This window comes from Cetorhinus maximus, chromosome 12 (assembly GCF_964194155.1).
Source record: "Cetorhinus maximus chromosome 12, sCetMax3.hap1.1, whole genome shotgun sequence".
Lineage (NCBI taxonomy): Eukaryota > Metazoa > Chordata > Chondrichthyes > Lamniformes > Cetorhinidae > Cetorhinus > Cetorhinus maximus.
The window spans coordinates 67,752,219-67,776,659 of record NC_135890.1 but is presented as its reverse complement, the minus strand read 5'-3'; the positions used below and the strand labels follow the sequence as shown (position 1 = coordinate 67,776,659).

General features: G+C 43.8%; 1 protein-coding gene across 2 annotated transcripts in view; it reads right to left on the bottom strand.

The window, feature by feature from the left end:
• LOC144687086 (glutathione hydrolase 1 proenzyme-like) overlaps positions 1-24,441 on the bottom strand; it is a 111,266-nt gene that overhangs the window by 65,073 nt on the left and 21,752 nt on the right. Inside the window, exons 3-6 of one of the 2 annotated variants that reach the window (XM_078552847.1) lie at positions 21,984-22,076; positions 20,072-20,264; positions 17,781-17,941; positions 192-341 (exon numbers count right to left, since the gene is read on the bottom strand). In XM_078552847.1, the coding sequence (XP_078408973.1) occupies positions 192-341; positions 17,781-17,941; positions 20,072-20,264; positions 21,984-22,076 (597 nt within the window). The remainder of the gene's footprint in view (positions 1-191; positions 342-17,780; positions 17,942-20,071; positions 20,265-21,983; positions 22,077-24,441) is intronic. The other variant, XM_078552848.1, reaches the window with a different exon arrangement.

The following is a 24,441-nucleotide window of genomic DNA, read 5'->3' as shown; positions in this document are numbered from 1 at the left end:
CCGAGCATTTTGTTATATTGCCCTCTATGTTGGGGAGGTGTAAATAAAGTAAGTTCAATAATGGCTGCCTGCAGATGAGCATTGGTTAGTCTGATTTAGTGAAACACAACAGGTGGCTCTATTCCTGATCCCAGATTTCCACTGATGTTACCGATGGTGCTGGACAGAATTCCACTGCTGTGATATCTCACCCTTCAGGATGTTCAGTATCAATACAAGCACAAGCCCACTGGAGGGAGCGCTGGGCACGAACAATGTGTCGTCTCCAACTGATATGTTTAGCACATCTTCAGATAATTGAGGTGTGTAGTTTTTCAGATCCTCAAGAGTTATAATCCCGCCTGTGGAGAAAACAGAAATTTAAAACAATCATGTCAAATAAATGTTTCAAACATACAGGAGGGTGAATATGAACTCAAATGACAACAGCACCCAACCCTCCTCCCTAACATACGGTTCAACAAGGGCTACATACAATGTGACAAAACTGAAAACACAATTTATATGCATGTCTGCGGAAGGTTGTAATAACACATTAAAAACAATCTTGGAATATTACCCATCTCTAGTTTCCCTTGAAAAGATGATGGTGGACCTCCTTCTTGAACCTCTGCAGTCTGTGTGTTGAAGTTGCTCCCACAATGCTGTGAGGTAGAACATCCAGGATTTGATGCAGTGAACAGGGAATGTGTACAATTTAATGGCCTGTGTGACTTGGAAGAGAAACTTTGAGGTGATGGTGTTCCTTGTCTTTCAAAGAGGTGGAAACCTTCTAGCGGTAGCCAGCCAGATCTCTCAATGCCATCACTGAAAGTTTCAAAATCTGAGAACTATTAAGGGACAACAGATCTCAATTCAAACTAACTGTACTCATCAAAATTGGAGAAAAGTTCAAGATGAGAAAAGCCCAGTGAATCTCATTGCTCAAACAATACAGGTTGTTTGCCTTAGAATCCAACTGTATTTTAAATGTCCTTAATGTTTTGGTCTATACTCTCCAGCTGGCAGTTTGTTTCCAACATTGATTACTCTCCATATAAAGAGCTTCATCCTAACAAGTGTGTTGATTATTTACCACTAGTTTTAATTTATACTATCTTCTCGTATGTTCCCGCATTAATGTGAAATAGTAACCTGTGTTTACCTTGTCTACACCATTTCATATTTTAATCACCATCTCTAGACCAAAGAACTTGAGTTTCTTCAGCTTTCCTCATCCCTTAACACCTGTGATTAGTTATCGTTGCTGTTATCAGTGCAAGGATCAAAGAGGCCAATTCTGTGATCTATCTGATAATCGTACAGACGAGATTGTGGTGAGGGCCTGAAATATTTGATTAAATTACCAAGGTTCCGATTAATGCAAAGAGTGTATTTTAATATAAATACAAACACTTACTTTAAATGTGCTTGTCAAATGCAAGTTGAAGATGTTGCTGCTAATTATACAATATTATGCGGCATAATCAGAAATGTGGCATAATCAGATAGTATAATTTTCATAGGTGTGGTATCGTTATTCTGACCTTATGGCCTAGCATATCCCTCATTCTACCATTACCATCAAGCCAGGGGATCAATGAAGAGTGCAGGAGGGCATGCCAGGAGCAGCACCAGGTACATCTAAAAATGAGGTATCGCCTTGGTGAGGACTATTTGCATGCCAAGCAGCATAAACAGTATGCGATAGACAGAGCTAAGCGATCTGTTGTGACTGCAGCCAATGTTATTCGCTGAGAAAGCCAAATCCCAGAGGGAACCTTGTCTTACTGATCATAACCTTTTTTGTATTTTGAAAATTACGAAAAAACTACTGATCCCAGAAGCATAGAATTCCAGTAACACTTTTCTAAAATTAAAAGATTTATTAACAAGCGAAAAAAAAGTTAAACACACAAGGTTAAAATTAAACAGTTAAAATAGTCTTACAAAACATTCCCCAAAAAAACTCACTTGGTCAGAACACACAAGTGGCAACAGCTACTTCACAAATTTTTACCATAAAAATCCAGTATTACCCGAGGCAAAAACTGCTACTACTTTAATAAAATATACCACATGACTTTTCACTCTCTTCCACTCTGTTGTGGAAAACCAGAGAGAAAGGTTCAGAAACAGATTGCTTTTTGAAAACAAAGACTTCTCTTGCTTGAAAATGGATGGCTGCTTCAAACGACTTTTCTCAGCATAAAGCTAGTCTCAGGACATCTCCCCCACACAGCCAATACAATCAACACAGCATTAAGTATCCTTTTCCCTTTTGATCTTAGACTCCATAGTTCTAAGTACCTCTTTGAACTCAATTTTTCCAAAATATAAAAATCTTTCATGTCTTCCTATTGCCTCTGCTTTCAGGTCAAATAAAATTTAATAACCTTCTCTTGTTTACTTATGAAACCTTTAAGTTGTAAAAGTTCCTTGCACTTCTAAACTCCCTTTGAAATTTAACAGCTGAAAAGTCAAGTTCCTTATTATTTTTCATGCAAATTTCAAACCCAATCTATTTACTTGAACATTCAATTTCACCATAGCCTCTCATTACAAAAGCATGTATCTATCTCCTTTACCTTTCATCTCTCCACTCCCACAGACAAGCTGTCTTTACTAACACTCCCCCAGTTTAATTAAAAACACACACACGCACATACCCTTTTTCACAGAATACCACCATATTCCCAAAAGTATTTTTTTTAAAAAACCATCTTCACAAATCCCACAACCAGATCTAAGCTCTGCAGCCCTGTCACCCTGTCACACCCAGTTGTGAATGGTGGTGGACAATTAAACAAGTAACTGGAAGAGGACTCTCCACAAATATCACCATCTTCAGTGATGGGGGAACCCAGGTATATCAGTGCAAAAGTTAAGGCATTTGCAACAATCTTCAGCCAGGAGTGCCAAATGGATGATCCATCTTGGCCTCCTCCTGAGGTCCCCAACATCACAATGCCAGTCTTCAGACAATTTGATTCACTCCACGTGGTATCAAGGAAAGGCTGAAGGCACTGGATACTGCAAAGGCTATGGACTCTGACAATATTCTGACAATAGCACTGAAGACTTGTGCTCCAGAACTAGCCACGGCCCTAGCTAAGCTGTTCCAGTACAGCTACAAAATGGTTTCTAGCCAGCAATGTGGAAAATTCCCCACATATATCCTGTCCACAATAACAGGACAAATCCAACCCAGCCAATTATCACCCCATCAGTCTACCCTCGATCAATGCAAAGTGATGGAAGGTATTGTCGACAGTGCCAACAAGTGGCACTTACATAGCATTAACCTACTCACTGACACTCAGTTTGGATTCTTCCAGAATCCTGACCTCATTACAGCCTTGGCCCAAACATGGACAAAAGAACTGAACTCAGGTGGTAAGGCGAGAGTGACTTTTATTTCCCCTTTATTCTTTCTTGGGATGTGGGCGCTGCTAACAAGGCCAGCATTTGTTGTCCATCCCTAATTGCCTTTAAACTGAGCAGCTTGCTCAGCCATTTAAGAGTCAACCACATTGCTGTGGGTTTGGAGTCACATGTAGGCCAGACCAGGTAAGGACAGCAGATTTCCTTCCCTAAAGGACATTAGTAAATCAGATGGGTTTTTACAACAATTGACGATAGCCGTCATGGTCACCATTACCTACACTAGCTTTATATTCCAGATTTATTAACTGAATTCAAATTCCACCAAGGTGGGATTTGAACCCATGCCCCATGCTGGGTCTCTGGATTACTAGTGCAGTGACATTACTACTATGCCACCATCTCCCCTTGACTGCCCTTGACTTCAAGGCTGCATTTGACCGAGTGTGGCATCAAGGAGCCCAGCAAAACCGGAGTCAACGAGAATCAGGGGGAAAAGTCTCCACTAGTTGCAGTCATATCTAGCAGAAAGGGACTATGACAAACATCACAAGGCACACAACCTGCAGGACTTCCAACCAGGGGAGCCAGCTTGGATCCAAGACCAAGCTCACTATGGACAAGTGGTTGAACAGACATCACATCCACAGTCTTACGTCATCCAAACAGATCAAGGTACAATGAAACTGAACAGTGAGACAGAACATCTACCAATTCCCCTTCTGCCCAGCAATGTCTGAATGACCACCCATAGGTTTCAAACCCCTGATCCCCTCCAAAGGAGATGAGGATCTGTTCTGGTAGACTCATGAAATTGCTTCCAGGATATCACTGCAAGGGTTCCTCAGGTTAATGTCTGAGGCCAACCATCTACAGCTGCTGCATCAATGACCTTCCCTCCATCATAAGGTCAGAAGTGAGGACATTCGCTGATTTCACAGCATTCAGTCCCATTCACAACTTCTCAGGTAATGAGGCAGCTCACGCCTATGTGCAGCAAGAACTGGACAATGTTCAAACTTGGGCTGATCAGTGACAAATAGCAATCGCCTGATACAAATGCCAGGCAATGAACATCTCTAACAATGGGAATATAACCATCTCCCCTAGACATTCAATGACATTTTCATTACTGAAAACCCCACCATCATTATCCATTGACCAAAAGCTGAACTAGACTATAATATTGTCAGTATTGACCGACTGATATAGAATACTTACTGAGTCTGCAGAGGTATGTAAAACACAAGCTTTATTGGAACACATATTGCTGCTAGCCACTAGAAATTATTCAGGATAGAATTAATATTCACATGGAAAAACGTGGATTGACTCAGAAGAGTCAGCATGGATTTGTTAAAGGAAAATCGTAACTTGCTGGAATTTTTTGAAAAGATAACAGGGATGGTTGATGAGGGCAAGGCCATTGATGTGGTGTATACGGACTTCCAGAAGGCATTCGATACAGTGCCACACAACAGACTTGTGAGGAAAGCTGTAGGTCATGGGATAATAGCGGCAGTAGCAACGTGGATACAAAATTGGCTGAGGGATAGGAAACAGAGACTAATGGTTAATGGATATTTTTTGGGCTGGAAGAAGATTTGTAGTGGAGTTCCCCAGGGGTCGGTATTGGGACCCTTTCTTTTCTTTATATATGTAAATGATCTAGACCTTGGTGTGCAGGGGACACAAAACTTGGGTGAATTGTAAACTGTGAGGAGGACAGTGTAGAACTTCAAAAGGACATTGACACATTTGTGGAATGTGTAGATAGGTGGCAGATGATGCTCAATGTGGAGAAGTGTGAGGCGATACACTTTGGTACAAGGAACATGGAGAGACAGTATAAAATAAAGAGTACTATTCTAAAGGGTGTGCAGGAGCAAAGAGACCTAGATATATATGCACATAAGTCATTAAAGATGACAGGACAGGTAGAGAGAGCTGTTTCTAAAGCATACAGTATTCTAGGTGTCATTAATAAGGGCATTGATACAAGAGCAGGGAGGTTATGATGAACTTATATAAGGCACTGGTTGGACCTCAGCTGGAGTATTGTGTACAGTTCTGGGTGTCACACTATAGGAAGGATGTGAACGCATTGGAGAGAGTGCAGAAGAGGTTTACGAGAATGGTTCCAGGGATGAGAAACTTCAGTTATGAGGAAAGGGTGGAGAAGGTGGGACTGTTTTCCTTGGAGAGGAAAAGGCTGAGGGGAGACTTGACAGAAGTTTTCAAAATCATGAGGGGTCTGGACAGAGTAGATAGGGAGAAACTATTCCAGCTCGTAAACAGATCGAGAACCAGAGGGCACAGTGTTAAAGTTTTGCAAAAGAAGCAAATGCGAGGTGAGAAAAAACTTTCTCACACAGCGAGCAGTTAGGATTTGGAATGCACTGCCTGGAAGTGTGGTGGAGGCAGGTTCAATTGAGACATTTGAGGGCATTGGATGATTATCTAAATAGAAACAATATACAGGGGTATGGGGAAAAGGCAGGAGATTGGCACTAAGTTAAAATGCTCGGAGAGCCAGTGCAGACACGATGGCCTTCTGCTACACCATAACAATTCTGTGATTCTGTGATCTTCCACGATGTTGTACAAGAGTGAGCAAATCATGTGGAGTTACATCACTCCCTGTGACGATGTACATTGTATCTGATTAGTTTATTAAATAGAGTTAACCCATTATACTACATCTCCTCCCCACCCCAAATCTCTGATTCCTTTCTATATTGTGAAGATCAAACAAACCACAGCTTTAAATTCTGGTGTGTTGCAGTCCTTAATCTTGTTTTCTTCCCTTAGTTCCTCTTCTTTCCTCCTCCTTCTTATAAGGACAACTGCTGTATCTTGTGGTGTTTGTCGTCATTCCACACCTGGTTGGAATGATATTTCCCCCCTCTCTCTCACTCTAATTTTGTCCAACTCATCAGCTTGTATCTGCAGCATGAGTGCATGTGTGAAAGTGCGAAGTTGAATTCTCAGTCTTCTTCCTATGAGGAGCTCCCACAGTTATAATGGGAAGGAAGATGACTTCAAATGGCTCTCTTGTCCCCTGAAGATGAATAGCACAAGTAATACACAGTTTGGTGTCATCTCTTCAAGCGACTTTGAGAGACCTGGCCACCGGACGGAATATCTTGCTCTGGTTCAACATTTTGTGATTCTCAAATGTCCTTGGTGCAATCATTGTAGCATGTCAAGTCTCAGAGCTCTTGGAATGACCACTGTCTCTTCATAGATGAGTAAATCATCAACTACACTCTGTTCAGCTGTCTGAGAATGGGATTGTGTGGCATGTATGTTGGCCATTCTTTGAAGCAGTACTCTCTGAATTGAGCACATTCTTCATCAGATTTCTGTGCATCACCCTGGTAGAGTTGTGGTTGTTGTCGATGCAAAGGTTTCTACCTCTTCAGCATGGGCTACATCACCTTGCCACTGGGGTGTGGGTTAAAGCATCGGCTGTATTCTGCTGCTTTCGTAGAACATTGTCTGCCTTTGCATCGAGCCTCCTCATCCTCAGTCTGAATCGTTATACTCATGGAGGCATTTTTGCTAACTCCTTAGAATTTAAGGATGTCACTAAGGGCTTGTGGTCTGTCTCTATCTTGAAATGGAGACCAAGAACATTATCTTCAAATTTCTCATGAGCCCATGAAGCATCTGGTGCTTCATTCTCTATCACTGCATCTCTCTGTTCAATCTCTGTCAATAAACAGGATGCCGAGTAACATTTGAAACATAAGATCCTGAGGGGTCTTGACAGGGGGGATGTGGAGAGGATGCTTCCTCTTGTGGAAAAATCTAAAACTAGGGGCCACTGTTGAAAAATAAGGGGTCGCCCATTTAAAACAGAGATGAGGTAAAATTTTTTCTCTCAGAGGGTTGGAACTCTCTTCTTGAAAAGACGGTGGAAGCAGAATCTATGAATATTTTTAAGACAGAAGTGGATAGATTCTTGGTAAGCAAGGAGGTGATAGGTTATCAGGGATGATGGGATGTAGATTTCAGGTTACTATCAGATCAGTCATGATCTTATTAAATGGCGGAGCAGGCTCGAGGAGCTGAATGACCTACTCCTGCTCCTTGTTTGTATGTTCATATGTAAACTGTTCTACATTTTTCATCCACCTGTGTCTGAAAGAGCACAGCTCCTAGTCCTGTAGAAGGTGCATCTGCAGCAATGATTGTGGGTAGTTCTAGGACATAGTGAGCTAAAATATCAAGCGGTATCAGCATGTCTTTCATTTTCTCAAAAGACCTCTGTTGTGCTTCCTCCAGTGCCATGTATTGTCTTGTCATAACAGCTGACATTGCGGTTCATTGACGGCAGCTGTGTTGGGCAGGAACTTTCTGACTTGGTTTACAATACCCGAGTCTCTGGAGCTCAGTCACATTCCAAGGAGGTGGAAACTCCTTGACCCTGGTCGGCTTCTGTGGAATAGTTCTAACACCAGAGGCATCCACAATATTCCCAAGGAACTTGACAGCTGCAAGAATTTGTTGAGTGTAAGTCCTGCTTCCTTTAGGCATCACAGTGAAGCTCACCTCTTGTGTCATGTTTTGTCTGAGTGGAACACCAGGCCCAGAATCTTCTTTACGATCATTGAATGTTTTCTCTGTTGTACATTCAACTTTCGTGAAAAATACCCTATCGGCTTCTCAATTCCAGTTTCATTTTCTTGCAACAGCATAGCACCAATGCATACATCACTCACGTCAACGGCCAACCTAAATTCTTTGGCATAATTAGGTACTGCTAAAACTGATGTCGTAGTCAATACAGTTTTTAAACTGTCAAATGCCACCTGACACTTCTGTGTCCATTGAAGCTTCTTGTTCTTTTTAAATTTTCTGTTAATGGAGCAACCACACTGCTAAAATTTGGTACAAATTTCTGATAAAACCCATTCTTGCCCAGCCGATTAAATAATTCTTCCAGATGTTGTAAATGCTCCTCCCACGTTTGACTGAAAACTATCAAGTCATCAATATAAACATCACAATTGTTCAGCCCTGCAATTACTTTGTTTGCTAGTCTTTGAAATGTTGCTGGTGTATTTTTCATACCAAATGGCATAACTTTAAACAGACATAGTCCATCTGGCATCACAAAAGCTTATTCCCACAAATAGATCTGTGTGACAGTAATAGCTTTTCCAAACCACTTTGATACTTGTCTGGCAGGTAACTCAATATTATTTTTATGGCTCAGCAGGTGATGTGTGCCAGGTGGATCAAATCCATGAGAGAAACTTGGTCACAACTCTCACAAAAGTTTTGCAATTCATATTTATTTTGAGATGCGTGTCCTGAATTCAGAAGTAATAAGTCTATCACAACTTCAGAGATTTAAAAAAAACTAAATTAAACATTTATTAACGCAAGGAAAAATTTCAAGCTCATACATAGGTCTACAAATTATTACTACAATAACTCCCAAGACCCCTAATTAATCCAGTTTCCAGTTAGACCCCCATTAAGGCAGCTGTAAGAAAAAATAGATTTTAAACAAGTTAAACACAATACCCTGGACAATGGAATTCAAAGTAGCTTTTCCTGACTTCAGTTTCTGTAGACAGCAGCCTTAATACACAAATACTGGACATTTCTCACACTTCTGGTAGATCTTACAATGCCTTCCTCCTTTATACATTTTTCTCCCTTTTAATGTGTAAATCACATTGTCCATTGGCAGGATATTCCCCCCGTCGGGGGCGAAGTTGAAGTACGGGCGCGGATAGGCGCACCTCCGATTGGCGCCCTCAATCGGGGGCGCGTGCCATTTTATGTTGGCCCGCCCAGCGTGACATCCACACGGAAGTGCTATGGGCTCCCTGTGTGGGCGGGCGGGAGGGGAATCCCTAAACCCGAGAGTGCGCTTTTTCATGCATGCGCACGAAAGAGCGCACTCATCTCCCTGAGGCTAAGTGCTGCCTCAGGGAGATTGTTTCTACAGTAAAAAATATTAAAAGTAGAAAAAAAAATTCCCCGACATGCCCCCTCATGTGACACTGTCACATGAGTTGGGACATGTCCATAATATTTTAAAACCTACATGAAACCTCATCCCGCCCATGGATGAGGTTTCATGCTTCTTCTAATGCCCACCAGGGCTCCCGGCCCATCTGCCAACCTTAAGGTTGGACAGGCAGGTCCATTAATTACTTTAATAACTCTGTCAATGGCCTCAATTGGCCATTGACAGATCGGCGGGCACACAGCTGATTTTGCTCTGCCCCCGCCTACCTGAACATTTAAATGGGGTGCGGTGATGTCGGGAGTTCCGCCTGGCGTCACTACGCATCATTTTACATGTTGGTGAGCGGGTCCCCCCCCCCAGCTCGCCGGCGGGAAAATCATGCCCCATGCGTCTTTGAAACTCTACCTTTCTTATAATATAAATCCTATGATGTTGCCACTATATATTGTCAACAGCCCTTCAGAAAAATAAACACGTCCCTTAACTTGCTTGCCTGGTTATTTGTAAACAGACTGAGATCCCTTTGAAAACCAAATCCTCCTTTATATCTAAAAATGTAAATTTCCTTTACACCTTACATGCTAAGACCTCAGCCATGTTTACATATTTAGCATTTCAAACCTCGCTTCGTTTCATAAGTCAAAGCCCCCAGACTGGCTGTCTCCAATTCAACTAAATCACACACACACACACACACACACACACACACATGCCCTATCAAAACCCCACTATTAACCTACTTTTACAATAAATCACAATAATATTATGAGAATTATTATACTCTCGTGACAATCACATTTAAAATTTTTAAGTACCTCCTCATTATCCAATTTGATTATAGGAAAATCAATTTCAGAATCGTTCATTTCTACCTCTTTCTCCTTATCTACCACCATTAAAACCTCCTTTTGGTCCTTTTCCCTGTCAAAGTACTAATTAAGCATATTTACATGACACACCCTCTGCTTCTTTCTTCTATCTAGAGTATTTATTAAATAATTTAGTTCACCTAGTTGCTCTTCAATCCTGTAAGGCCAACTAACCCTTGCCTTTAATGAGTCACCCAGTACTGGAAACAAAACTAACACCGTTTCCCCAGCAGCAAAACTACAAGCTGTGGCTTTCCTGTCTGCCTTCACTTTCATCACTTGCTGTGATACCTTTAAATGTCCCCTAGCTAACTCACATGGTCTGTTCAATCTTTCTTGGAAGTTTGATACATAATCCAGGAGTATGGTTTTCAAATTTTGTCCCACCAGTTTCTCATGATTTAACTTCAGTGGTTCCCATACCTCCTGACCATAAACTAGTTCAAAAGGACCAAATCCAGTCGATGCATTAGGAGCATCCCTAATAGCAAATAACAAGAATGGAATTCCCCTATCCCAATCCCATGGATAGTCTTGAGCATAAGCCCTTATCATAGTTTTAAAAGTTTAATGCCATCTTTCCCAAGCTCCTTGTGACTCCAGATGATAAGCTGTTGACTTTAACTGTTTTATCCCCAAACTGTTCATTACTTTTGTAAACAGCTGTGACATGAAATTTGAACCCTGATCTGATTGTATTTCTTTTGGTAAAACATTTAGTCAACTCTTCCACAATTCTCTTTGCTGTAATATTTCACCAGGGAGTGAGGCAAAAGACAGGAAATTACAGGCCGATTAGCATGACCTTGGTCGTTGGTAAGATTTTAGAGTCCATTATTAAGGATGAGATTTCAGAATACTTAGAAGTGCATGGTAAAATAGGGCAAAGTCAGCATGGTTTCATCAAGGGGAGGTCATGCCTGACAAATCTGTTAGAATTCTTTGAGGAGGTAATGAGTAGGTTAGACAAAGGAGAGCCAATGGATGTTATCTACTTGGACTTCCAGAAGGCCTTTGACAAGGTGCCGCACAGGAGGCTGCTCAGTAAGATAAGAGCCCATGGTGTTAGAGGAAAGGTACTAGCATGGATAGAAGATTGGCTGTCTGGCAGGAGGCAGAGAGTGGGGATAAGGGGGTCCTTCTCAGGATGGTGGCTGGTGACTAGTGGAGTTCCGCAGGGGTCAGTGTTGGGACCACAACTTTTCACTTTATACATTAATGATCTAGATGAAGGAACTGAGGGCATCCTGGCTAAGTTTGCAGATGATACAAAGATAGGTGGAGGGACACGTAGTATTGAGGAGGCGGGGAGGCTGCAGAAGGATTTGGACAGGTTAGGAGAATGGGCAAAGAAGTGGCAGATGGAATACAACGTGGTGAAGTGTGAGGTCATGCACTTTGGTAGGAAGAATAGAGGCATAGACTATTTTCTAACTGGGGAGAAAATTCAGAAATCTGGAGTGCAAAGGGACTTGGGAGTCCTAGTCCAGGATTCTCTTAAGGTTAACTTGCAGGTTGACGCAGTAGTTAGGAAGGCAAATGCAATGTTGGCATTTATTTCGAGAGGACTAGAATATAAAAGCAGGGATGTGCTGCTGAGGCTTTATAAGGCTCTGGTCAGACCACATTTAGAATATTGTGAGCAATTTTGGGCCCCGTATCTCAGGAAGGATGTGCTGGCCTTGGAGAGGGTCCAGAGGAGGTTCATGAGAACGATCCCAGGAATGAAAGGCTTAACATATGAGGAATGTTTGAGGACTCTTGGTATATACTCGATGGAGTTTAGAAGGATGAGGGGGGATCTTATTGAAACTTACAGAATACAGAAAGGCCTGGATAGAGTGGACGTGGGGAAGATGTTTCCATTAGTAGGAGAGACTAGGACCCGAGGGCACAGCCTCAGAGTAAAGGGAAGACCTTTTAGAACAGAGATGAGGAGAAACTTCTTTAGCCAGAGAGTGGTGAATCTATGGAATTCATTTCCACAGAAGGCTGTGGAGGCCAGGTCATTGAGTATATTTAAGACCGAGATAGATAGGTTCTTGATTGGTAAGGGGATCAAAGGTTAAGGGGAGAAGGTGGGAGAATGGGGTTGAGAAACTTATCAGCCATGATTGAATGGCGGAGCAGGCTCGATGGGCCAAATTGCCTAATTTCTGCTCCCATGTCTTATGGTCTCATGGTATCACTTCAGGAAACCTTGTAGACACATCCATTATGTCAGCAAGTACTGATTTCCACCTTTAGTCTTAGGGAGGGGTCCTACAGAATCAATCATGACCCTAGTAAAAGGTTCCTTAAATGCTTGAATTGGAATTAAAGGTGCCGGTTTAATCACTGCCCGTTGGTTCCCTATCACCTGACATGTGTGACATGTTTTACAGAATTTTACTACATCTCAATGCAATCTAAGCCAATAAAAATGTTTTTTTTTTTGCCTGTGTCTTTCTAATTACTAAATGTCCCCCTATTGGCATTTCATGAGCTATTCTCAGTATCTCATTTCTATATCCATAAAACAATCTGAAGCACTTCCACCCATTTTTCATCTGCTGAAACTTGATACAGACGCTACTCCCTCATTAACACATTGCCCTTAAGGTAATAACATTCTGGAATACATTCTGCGTCTGTTTCTGAGTGAGCTGTCTATATAACTGCTTTATTCGTTATTTTGTTTTAACTCTACCAGCTGCCTTGACCTAAACACTTCAGCTTCATTCTCTCTTCCTGAACAATCTTATCAAAGATAGTATCAACTAATTGAATTTCAACATCCTTTCCCTGCATTTTAACTTCTTCTTCCTGCTTCAACCTGTGAGCTCGTGATCTTATTACTACACAACCTGGAAACAATCTAGGATGCTCTTCCTGCAACACTTCTGTTGAAAGCACCTCTACATGCTGCTCAAATACCATAAGCATCACCCACATCTGCGACCCAGCTATGATGATGATGTTGTTGCCGGTCCCTCAGAATTGAGGATGACGTCTGTCAGGCTTGGTGAAACATCAGATGACTGAGGAGCACAATTCTGGATCCACATGTTCTTCCGTAGCGGGGGGCACATTGTTGTGCAGGGGAGTGGAAATCGAAGCCCTGGGTTGGCTTCCTTCTCCTTCCTCTGCCACCGCCATTCCGCCTCGCTGTCGAGTCCCTGAGCCTCAAAGTGGCTTACGCCTTGATGGACCAGGTGGTGCCATGCCGAGCAATTGGCAGCATTCTCCTCCCAGTCAGTGGAGTTAGCACCTCTGTGCTTTAGGGCCTCCTTGAGTGTATCCTTATACCTTTTCCTTTGGCCGCCCTTTGAGCGTTGGCCAACGGAGAGCTGTGAGAAGGGAAACTGCTGAGGGAGGCGGTTTTCGGGCATCCGGAAGCAATGGCTCATCAATCAGTGTTGGTTCCACAGGAGCAGGTCTTCAATGCTGGTCGACAGAGCTTCATGGAAAACGCTCGCCTTAGTCCACCGGTCCTCCCATTTGATCCCCGGGGTTTGACGCAAGCACCGCTGATGGAAGCTCTCAAGGATCTTAATGTGGTGTCGGTAGACAGTCCATGTTTCGCTGCAGTACAGGAGGGTGCTCAGCACAACAGCCTTATAAACCAGAACTGTTGTTGACTTGCAAAGGTCCCTGTTGTCAAAGACACGTTGGCGCAGCTTGAAGAAGGCAGGGCTGGCACAACTGACTCAGTGTTGGAGTTTTTTCCCCTAACTTAGTCTACTGCATTCGTTGCTCCCAATGCGGTCTCCTCTACATTGGAGAGACCAAACGCAAACTGGGCGACCGCTTTGCAGAACACCTGCGGTCTGTCCGCAAGAAAGACCCAAACCTCCCTGTTGCTTGCCATTTTAACACTCCACCCTGTTCTCTTGCCCACACGTCTGTCCTTGGCTTGCTGCATTGTTCCAGTGAAGCCCAACGCAGACTGGAGGAACAGCACCTCATCTTCCGACTAGGCACTTTACAGCCTTCCGGGCTGAATATTGAATTCAACAACTTTAGATCTTAAACTCCCCCTCCCCCCATCCCCACCCCATTTCTCCCCCCTCCCCCTTTTTTTTCCCAATAATTTATATAGATTCTTCTTTTCCCACCTATTTCCATTATTTTTAAATCTAAAACTAAAACCTTGTTAGTCTTTCCACCCCACCCCCACTAGAGCTGTACCTTGAGTGTCCTGCCATCCATTCTTAATTAGCACTTTTCTTAGATAATATCACCACCTTCAACACCTCTTTGATCCGTTTGTCTGTGACATCTTTTGATTATCTGCTCCTATCACTGCTTGCTTATCCCCACAACCACATCCCCCTCAACTTCTCTCTCCCCCCGCCCCCCCACTTTAGACCAGCTTATATTTTACCTCTCTCCTAACTATACTCAGTTCTGCCGAAGGGTCGTGAGGACTCAAAACGTCAACTGATTTCTTCTCCACCGATGCTGCCAGACCTGCTGAGTTTTTCCAGGTAATTCTGTTTTTGTTTTGGATTTCCAGCATCCGCAGTAGCTTTTAGCTTTTTGTTTTTATCTCAGCGATGGTAGTCCCTTGGGAAAGGTGGCTGCTGAAATGAGGGAAGTGCTGCACATAATGCAGAGCTACCTCATCTATGTGATTGGCATAGGGGATGCTCAATGGGCCCGGGGAAGGATAGTGAAGGTCCTTCATCTTGGCGATGTTTAAGGACAGGCCAAGCCTCTTATACGAGGTGTTGAAGAGGTCAAGTGTCCTTTGCATGTCCTGTACAGAGTGAGCCACCATGCAGCAGTCACCCGCAAACTGAAGGTGTAGGGTGCCCATGGTGGTGAGTTTTATTTTCGCACAGAAGTGACTAAGGTTGAAGAACTTCCTGTCCAGGCGATACTGAATGCTGACACAAGGTGGTAGGTCATCCCGGATGAGGTGGACAATGCCGGACAGGTAAATGATAAACAAGGTGGGGGTGATCACACAACCTTGTTTGACCCCGGTCCAGATGTGAAAGGTGTCAGTTTCAGATCCTCCACTCAGGATGGTGGTGGTCATGGTGTCCTGCAGGAGTCTCAGGATGGTGACAAACCTTAACGGACAACCAAAGCCTTGGAGAACGATCCATAGAGCTTCATGATTTAAAGAATCAAACACCTTGATCAGGTTGATGAAGGCGAGGAACAATTCTTGATTTTGGTCCCGACATTTTCCTGGATCTGTCCAGCCACAAAGACCATGTCCGCAGTACCCGGGATGGTCAGAGCCACACTGGGTTTCCGGGAGGTTCTCCTCAGCGACTGGATGAGGGTGGTTCAGGAGGATGCGGCCAGGATCCTACCCACGATGGACAGGAGGGAAATCCCGCTGTAGTTTTCACAATCAGATCTGTCCCCCTTGTGGATAGTAATGACGGTCATGTTCTTGAGATCCCGGGGGATGTCCTCTTCATCCCAGAGGCGGAGGATGCACTGGTAGAGTTGTGACGTGAGCCGATAGCTGCCAGTAGGGTAGACCTCTGTGGATATACCGTCTGGCCCACAAGCTTTGTTGGTTTTCATCTGTTGGATGGCCTGCTTAAGCTCATCAATGGTTGGTGGATCACTGAGGGAATTCTCCACAGGGTGTTGTGGGGTGGCTTGGATGGTGTCCTCCAATGCGGTGGAGCCCCGATTGAGGAACAGTTCCAAGTGCTCCTTCCAATGCTGACGGATGGCATCGTCTTCCTTGAGGAGCTGGGAGCCGTCCTGTGATCGGAGAGGATTTTGTCCAGTCGAGCAGGGTCCATAGATCGTCTTGGTAGCCCAGAAGAAGTTGTGCATGTCGTGCTGGTCGGCAGAGACCTGAATGTCGTGTGCCTTCCCACCCACCAGTTGTTCTTCATGTCTTGAATGCACCGCTGGACTTCAGCCTTCAGTTGGTGGTACACTGCCATCATTTGCTGGGTACATGGGAGACTTTGCCAGGCATTGAAGGATGCTCCCTTCTGCTCAAGGAGATCGCTTATCACAGTGTCATTGGCGTCAAACCAGCCCTGGCTCCATTGTGGTGCAAACCCGATAGTCTGTGCACAAGTGTCTGGGATAGCAGATTTGATTTGCTTCCAGTATGCCTGGATGGAAATGGCATCAGTGGTGGGCACTTGTTCCAGTGCACCGTGCAGCTGGGCCTGGAACTCTTCCCGCAGTCCCGGGTCCGTCAATGCTGCAACATTCAGCTTTCCCTGGGTGGCTTTTTGGGTCCTCTGGTATCTTGGTGGCAGGCAGATGTTCATCACCAAGCACACAAGTAGGTGATCCATCCAGCAATATTCAGAACTCTTCATGACCCTCGTGACATGCACGTCCCTCAGGTCTCTGCCTCGGACAATGATGCCATCCAGGTGCCAATGCCCTGACCAGGGTGCCTCCACATGGTCTTGAGCTGGCTCTTCCGGTGGAAGACCGTGTTCATCATGATCAGATCATATTGGTGCACTTGATCAAGAGTAGAATGCCATTGGCATTGGCCTTCTCCACGCCATTCTTGCCGATAGTTCCACTCCAGGTTTCATGGTCACATCCAATTCAAGTATTAAAGTCACCTAGGAGGATGATCTTGTTGTTCGTGGGGACGGGAGCAAGGACGCCATTGAGATCAGAGTAGAACCTTGCCTTTACTTCGTGGTTAGAATCTAAAGTATATGCTGATGACAGTGGCGCATTGGTTACGACTGAGATGCAGGTGTAGGGTTATCAGCCTCTCATTGACCCCCAAAGGGAGTTTGGAGAGTGTGGCAGCTATCCTATTCCTCATGGCAAAACTGACTCCGTGGCTGGGGGGGGGGTCACAGCCAGACTTCCTTTTCCAGAAGAAGATGTACCCTCCACTGGCCCCTCTCAGCTGCCGCTCCTCAGCGAGTCGGGTTTTGGTAAGAGCAATGATGTCGAAGTTGTGCCTCACTAGCTCCCAAGCCACGATGACAGTTCGATGATGTACACATTATCTGATTAGCATATTAAACAGTTAGAATTACTACACAGCCACATAAACGTTGTGGCTACAAGATAAGATCAGAGGCTGGGGATTTTGAGGTCAGTAACTCACTTTCTGACCATCCCCCAAAACCTTTCCACCATTTATGAAGCTCAAGTCAGGTGTGACATGGAATACTGTCCCCTTACCTGGTTGAATGCAGCTCCAAGAAGCTCAACACCATCCAGGTGTTGAATCCTGCACAGTTAGCACCACCCTCACCGTCGGCACAGTGTGTACGCACTGCATCAAATCACCAAGGTTTTTATCAATAACAAGTTGAAAGCCCATGAACTGTACCATCTAGAAGAACAAGGGCAGCAGGCACATGGGAACAGCATACCCTGCAAATTCCTCGCCAAGACACAGGCAGACCTGACTCGGAAATATATTACCATTCCTTCAATGTCACTATGTCAAAATCCTGGAACATCTTAGCAAACGCATTGTGGATATACCTACACCACATGGCCTTCAGGGGTTCATGAAGTTCGCTGATCCACAACTGCCAATAAAGGCTGACCTGCCAGTGATGCACATATCCAATGAATGAATTAAAAAAGCCTTTCCCCACCTGCATTCCTAATATCGTTCACGATTTGTTGGGAAAGGGATCCATTGTAAAATGCATCAGGTCCTTCATCCGCAAGAATCTGATAGGTTGCTGCTAACTTTGTAAATTTGATGATTTCGTTTTCCTGGAGTATTCTACCATCGGAATTACAAAATACTTCACTGTTGAGAAAAAGGCAAGGTGTTCAGTCGCTCTGTTTATAACTATACTTTCAATAACATGTTTAGTGTCACATAATAAAATGGAACTGGATTTACACTGCTTTCCTTCCTCCATCAGACATATGTGCAAAGACACACGACTCTTTCCAGTTCCTTTTGTTCTGAGTTACTAATAGATTTACTCCTGGCTATGATTCCATGGATCATTTTTCAGAGATATGCCTAGACAGTGTGTTTTGGCAGATCATTTAATGGTGACCAGTATTAGGCCCAAGTAGAATTTTTCCCTCACCTGATTCCAACACACACACTTTCCAGGAAGAGTCACTGGATAACAATGAAGAGCAAGAAACAAAAGGCAGTTGCAGTTGTGTCATTTCTGTCAGCCCAAACTAGAGATCAAATGTGGGGGCTTCCTGATTTATCCATACTGCCAGACTAGATGGTTCATTTATTTACTCTGGTGACCAAACTAGGTCTACAGCTTGGGAATCAATATAATCTCCACCCTCAACTAAACAGCAAGTGCAGGATGGATTTAAATTATATATATATGTGAATAAAAGAGGACATGATAGCATTTTTAGACTGATCAGAGATGCATTTTTATTGAAAAGCCAAGGACATCATCAATTTGAGAACAGATAGAAAAAAGGCAGAAAATTAGGAATAGTCATTTGGCAACTACAAGCTTGGGTTATAAAAGAAGACTTTGGGAAGCAAGGAGCCCCATTGATTTAAGGTTGTGAAAGAAAAATAATGATTCAGAGCAGGAGATGGTGCAATCAGTCTTCATTTCAACACAACAAGAGTTTCAGGGATTATGGAGAGATTATCAAATAGCATGTTTGCTGCTTGAGAGAATCAGGAGAGGAAAGTTTAGAGGGAGACTGGCAATAGCGACAGGCAAGAGGTGGGATTTTCTGGTCATGCCAGCAGCAGGCATCGTCATGGGTGTGACGGGGCTGCTCTCTAACTTTTCGCATCCTGCCCACAATGATGCCCACCAGTGGTGGGTTCAGAAAATTCCAGCCAGTATTGGCAAACAATGATGTAGAATAGCAAAGAGTAACATTTAAAATCATGTTCAATAGAGCCCCGTATGAAACAAGAACCTACTAAACACTGATGAGACGCCAAAGATAAATAAAGACATAAGGGATGAATTGAGGGTAGGGAAAGAGTCATACGTTAAGTATACGGGGAGTAAGGGGATGCATGATGAGGGAGACTATGAAGAGATTAGGAGAAAAGACAGAGGAACTATGAAATTAAAGTATCAACGAACATGAAACAAAATAGAACAATATTCTCCAGACACACGAGGCAGAATTTTACAGCCCCGTTTCAGTGGGGATGGGGCTGTAAAATGCGGCGAGACATTCTAAACCTCATTGGCTTCGGCAGGAATGTAAAATCCCACTGCCGCAAAATTCTGCCCATAAATAAAGAAAGAAAATTTGGGATTGGAATAGGGTTACTAAGGAATGGATGGGATAAAATCATAGTGATAGCAAAATGGCAAAAAATATTAAATAATTACTTTGCTTCAGTATTTACCAGGGAGACAGATTAGATGGACTTGATGTTAGAAAATGAGATTAAAGATTATATATCCATACAAAATGAAAATGGAAAAATATTAAACCAACTAATTAAACTCAAGGAGGTTAAATCCCCTACTCTTGCAAAAGAATGTAAAAAAAAGCATTGGAGGCACTATTATACATAATTAATAATTTATTTGAAAAAGATGGACTGGCAGGTAGCTAGAGTTATGCCTATAATTAAGAAAGGAGATAGAACATATCGAGGAAAGTATAGACCAGTCGACTTAATACTGGTGGTAGGAAGTGCAATGGAATCCCTACTAAAGGACACAATAGAAAAACATCTATAACTCAAAAATACAGTAATGAATAGTCAACATGGTCTTGCTTGACCAATCTCATTGAATTCTCTGAAGGAGGTAATAGTGAGAGTAAAATGACCTCATGGGTTATGAAATACAGTATTGCCTAAAAATATTCAGCAATCTCAAGAGTGAAAAATCCAATTTTACAATTCATGTCAAATCCCAGTATGCAACGGGTGTTATTCTCAGCTGAGAGCCACGTTTCTCTATCTTACCATAAAGATTGGTCTTTCTCAATGTCTTCCTTTTTTTTCTTTACAGCATCTGCAAGGGCCTGACTAATGGGGAATCCCTCTTTAGCAAGTTTGATGCTTGGCTCAAACAACCGTTTCCATGGTAACCGTCCATGCCGTTGATGTGCCAGTTGGTATCCTCGGATTTCACCAGGAACTGCTATGGACAATCCTCCTGTGGGTAGATACAAAAATAAATAACAAACTAGTTTCTAAAATTAAAACCCTTCCATTTCAGCGCACTCGTTTACAAGAGTTATCTGGTCCTGTTTACCTCACCAAGTAATGATTAGACTGAAGGAAGAACTTGCTTATTATACATAGCTAAGATGCTTCAAATGAATCAGAGCTTCTGCCTTGACATCAACTCTTGCTGCTTCTGCCAAACAATGTGCATTGAGATGATCGTCCTTCCAGTTTTCTCCCTTTACCATTTGTCATGAACTTTTGCATATTTATCTGAGCTATTGGGACTGTGGACTGTGATCAGTTGATGATCAATACTTTAGGAAGCAAGGTTTGATGGATAATCTGGAGTTTGGTTTGGTTTAAATTTGGAGAGTAAAGGGAACTCTCTTTCTTTTTCAATAAATTAAGTGGAGTGGTTAGAATCCACAATAGAGTGAATTACACATAGGCTGTGGAAGGAACAGGCCAATGGCCTTATTTATGTAAGTACATTCTTCAAAAAATGGGGTTAGTGTTGTGTAATGGAGCTTTTATCCACTTTCAGCACGGTCACGATGAAGGGTCCCCCTGGTCAGAAGTAACTTGTATTATAGGTTTATCTTCTCTATATCCTCTTCCAACCACCACAATATTTTACATTTCGCACACCAATTATCAATATGACCTCTCTGATTGGAGGTTGTCAAATAATGATGAGTTTTGTGCTGGATTCCCATGCCTATTGCAAACATTGCATGGAGAGCCCTCACTGCTGGCAGAGAACAGTAACTCTTACTGGCATGGGCTACATTCAAATCAGGGTCCAAGTAATCAAAGTGCATCATCCAGGCATCGAGGCATGTTGACCAATAAATTGAAGTCCGTATTAACCTGGATTTCAAAATCCACTCTGGATATTTACTCACCAGAGAATAGCAGAAATAACTAAACTAACAGGATCTTTATATGGATATCATTTATATATAGGTCTCTTGCAGAGTCAGAGTGAGAGATTTTACCAAATTGGAATTTTTTCTGTCTCCTGGTCCTGCTGGTGCTGGGTGGCCACACAATGTCACGGTCTTATGGGAGGCAGCCAATTAAGAGGCCACCTTTGTATTCGCTGTCCATTTAAGGATGGTCGGGTTCCCAAGGCACAATCAGAGGTCCAAAGCTCTGGACAGCCAGCAGCCTAATAGGAGAGGTGGGCGCGGCTGAGGAAGGTAGGAGACCATGAGGGTACCTTAGCATGGCGGTACCTCTGAAGCCTGCTGAACTTTTTTTTAAAAACGGCCCCCTTTGTGGAGGGGAAACACCTCCACATGATTACTTGTGGCTGTGGCTATGGACTTCTCATTCCAACAGCTCAGTAATGGAGGGATTGTGAGGAGACATCAATGGCCTGCAGCAGGGAGGCCACCTTCAGATACCTACTGGGCAGCAGCCAAAACAGCGATCCTGTTCAACACGGGAAGATTCCAGCAGCATAATTGGTCCCTGATTTGACCTGATTGGCTGCGTGCTCCTATGGGTGAATTGGCACTGCCACATTGACACCTCTGACACGATAGTTCCGAAGCTGGAACACTTTGGGGAGCTGGCCCAAAAAGCTATTTTGAAGCTTTGTTCCTGGCTCTGCCTCCAATTTAACCTCCACTTTTGAACTTGAAATTTACTAAGTGATGAGGGGTTACAAGAATGCACTGATTACAGTCCTAGTGTTTACCTTCATAAGACACCCCATCCGTCTTATTGACAAACATATCTCTTGATGCATTGCCAGGGGCCACTTCTCTGGAATTAATAGCTTCAATTTTTCCTAAAAAAATAAGAGAAAAAGGATTGATCTAAATGATTGGGATCACAGTATGGGAATTCTGTACAAAGCATTCACAGCAAGAGTTAGAGTGCAGCATGAGAAGATAGAGTCTCATCTCTTAATGTACCTGAAAACATATTGACGATGATTTTAGCCACCTAACAAAAACTGGGCAAAAATTGTCAAGGCTACTTACCCTCTCTCAAGTTGCACAAAATCGCCATCCAAGATTTTCTTTATGCAGGCACCTGGATGGCAAGGCTGATTGGGCCTTCTCCAAATACACAGACTGCTCTCCGATGGACTCAGGCCTAGGCAGGGGCACAATTGTGGCTTTCCTGCCAGGCTATAGGGAATCAGGATCTACTCGGAAGGTATGTAGGCCCAAAGAGATAGTTATTTTTAGTTTCCCTGATGAAGCTAGGAGAAGCAGGAATCCTCCTTTAGGCCCAATAAAGAGGCTAAGCCTCCTGCTCCAGAGTCCCTCCCCCATCCCTGACTCCATTCCTGCCCGCCTCCCAGGTGTAAGTCAAAGATTCACTATTTCAAAGTACTATTTTAAGGAACAAGAGAGATTTTACACTGGTATCCCGGTCAATATCTATCCCGATTATCTGGTAGTTATTTGTTGTTTGTGCAAATTGTCTGCTGTCTTTCCTACACTACAATGAATACGCTTCAAAAGTAATTAATGTGAAGTACTTTGAAGTCATGTATAGTACCATATAAATGCAAGCACTTGTTTTATTTTCTGTTTTGAGTTTGAAATATGTTATTACCTCTTCATCATTGAGTCAACATACTGTAATCCTCCATCTAAAACCATTGTCAAAGCAACACCACCACCACTCACACTATTCAAGGCACTCAGGGATAGGTAGAAATGTAGCTTTACCCACGTTGCACCCATCCCAACAATGCAGGAAAAAAATTGGCACACTGAGATTGATGCACAGACTGGCCAGAATTTTGGCAGGGCAGGGATCACCATAAAGTTGGAAACTCCTCCACTTAGGTCGTTTCAAATAGCCCGACTGGATTTTATCAGGCAGCCAGTGAGCTACCTTTAGGGTTCCCGTCCCTTTAAGGAACAAGATCCAATTTTAAAGAGCTATCGGTCACTCGGAGGGCCAGTAGCACTTTAGTCCTAGCAGTGCCCTCAGGAGCAGTGGCTACTGCTTGTCTTCACCCTGGGGGAAAAGCAGCAATGGACCCTGGTCTCAGAACATGGTGGGCAGAATTTTCCGTTTGTCTGAGTCCGGCACTGATGACGTGCCTCCGGAGTTGTCCCCAATGTAGCAGCTGCAGGACAGGCGGCAAGAAGTGCGTTTGCATCTGACAGGGTTGCATGAGGGTGTGCTTCAGTTGCTCTCTGCGACGGAGGAGTCCAGGCAGAGTGCACGTGAAGGTTTGGCCCTGAGGGCAGAGCTTCAGGCTTCCTCCAATGAGAGATTGGTGACTCTCATAGAAAGGGGCCTCAATCGAATGGAACATTTTATGATTGGGATACGCTCTGACCTGCAAGCCCTCACAGTGCTAATGGCCATGGGTGGTCATTCCCAATGTGGGAGATGTTGTGGAGAACAAGCATCAGCACTCGGTGCCCATCCATCTGCGGTGAGCAAGGAGGTCGAAAGGGACCTCAGGTTGGCGCAGCAGCTGCCTGTCGTCGCTGCGAGCTCCTCTCAGGGCGCTCCGGATGAGGGCAGCAGCTCCTCCGCCCCTCTGCCAGTGACCGTTGCATCCGTTGAGGCTGCGACAACTGGGGAGGTGCCCGTTCTGGAACTGGCCACTCCCTCCCAGGTGGGGCCAGCACAGGCTCCACGGGCCAGAGGACGGCCACCAAGGTCATCGAGGCTAACAGGACAGCAGAGTCAGCAGGCTGTCTCACAAGTCACTCCGAGCGATGGGGCGGCACCTAGACATAGCACCCACAAACGTAAGCATAAGGCACGTTAGGCACACCATGGGTATGTCACTGGTAATTTTGTGTTGGCCCTAGAATAGGGACCCATATTTTTCTTATCGCAAAAAAGTGCTGTGTGCTTTTCTTTTGGACACAATAAAGTCCATCTTTGTTACCATGGCTGAGGGTCTTTTGTTTGTGGTGCATTTTTCTTTTTCACATACTTATCATGAGTGTTTGAGTGGACATTGATGTTTCTGTACTAAGCCCTTAGTTGCAGCTGATGAGGTGGAAGATGTAGCACCTAAGTGCCACGTGTGGAAGCACCAGGCAATGCTGGTCCTGCTGATCCATGTGTGTGGAGATAGCTGAAGGTTCATTGGATTAAAGTGTCCTGGATGTCCCTGCCTCCTTGGTGTAGTGGCGGGTCAGCGTGCTGAACCTCATCATCGCCCTGTG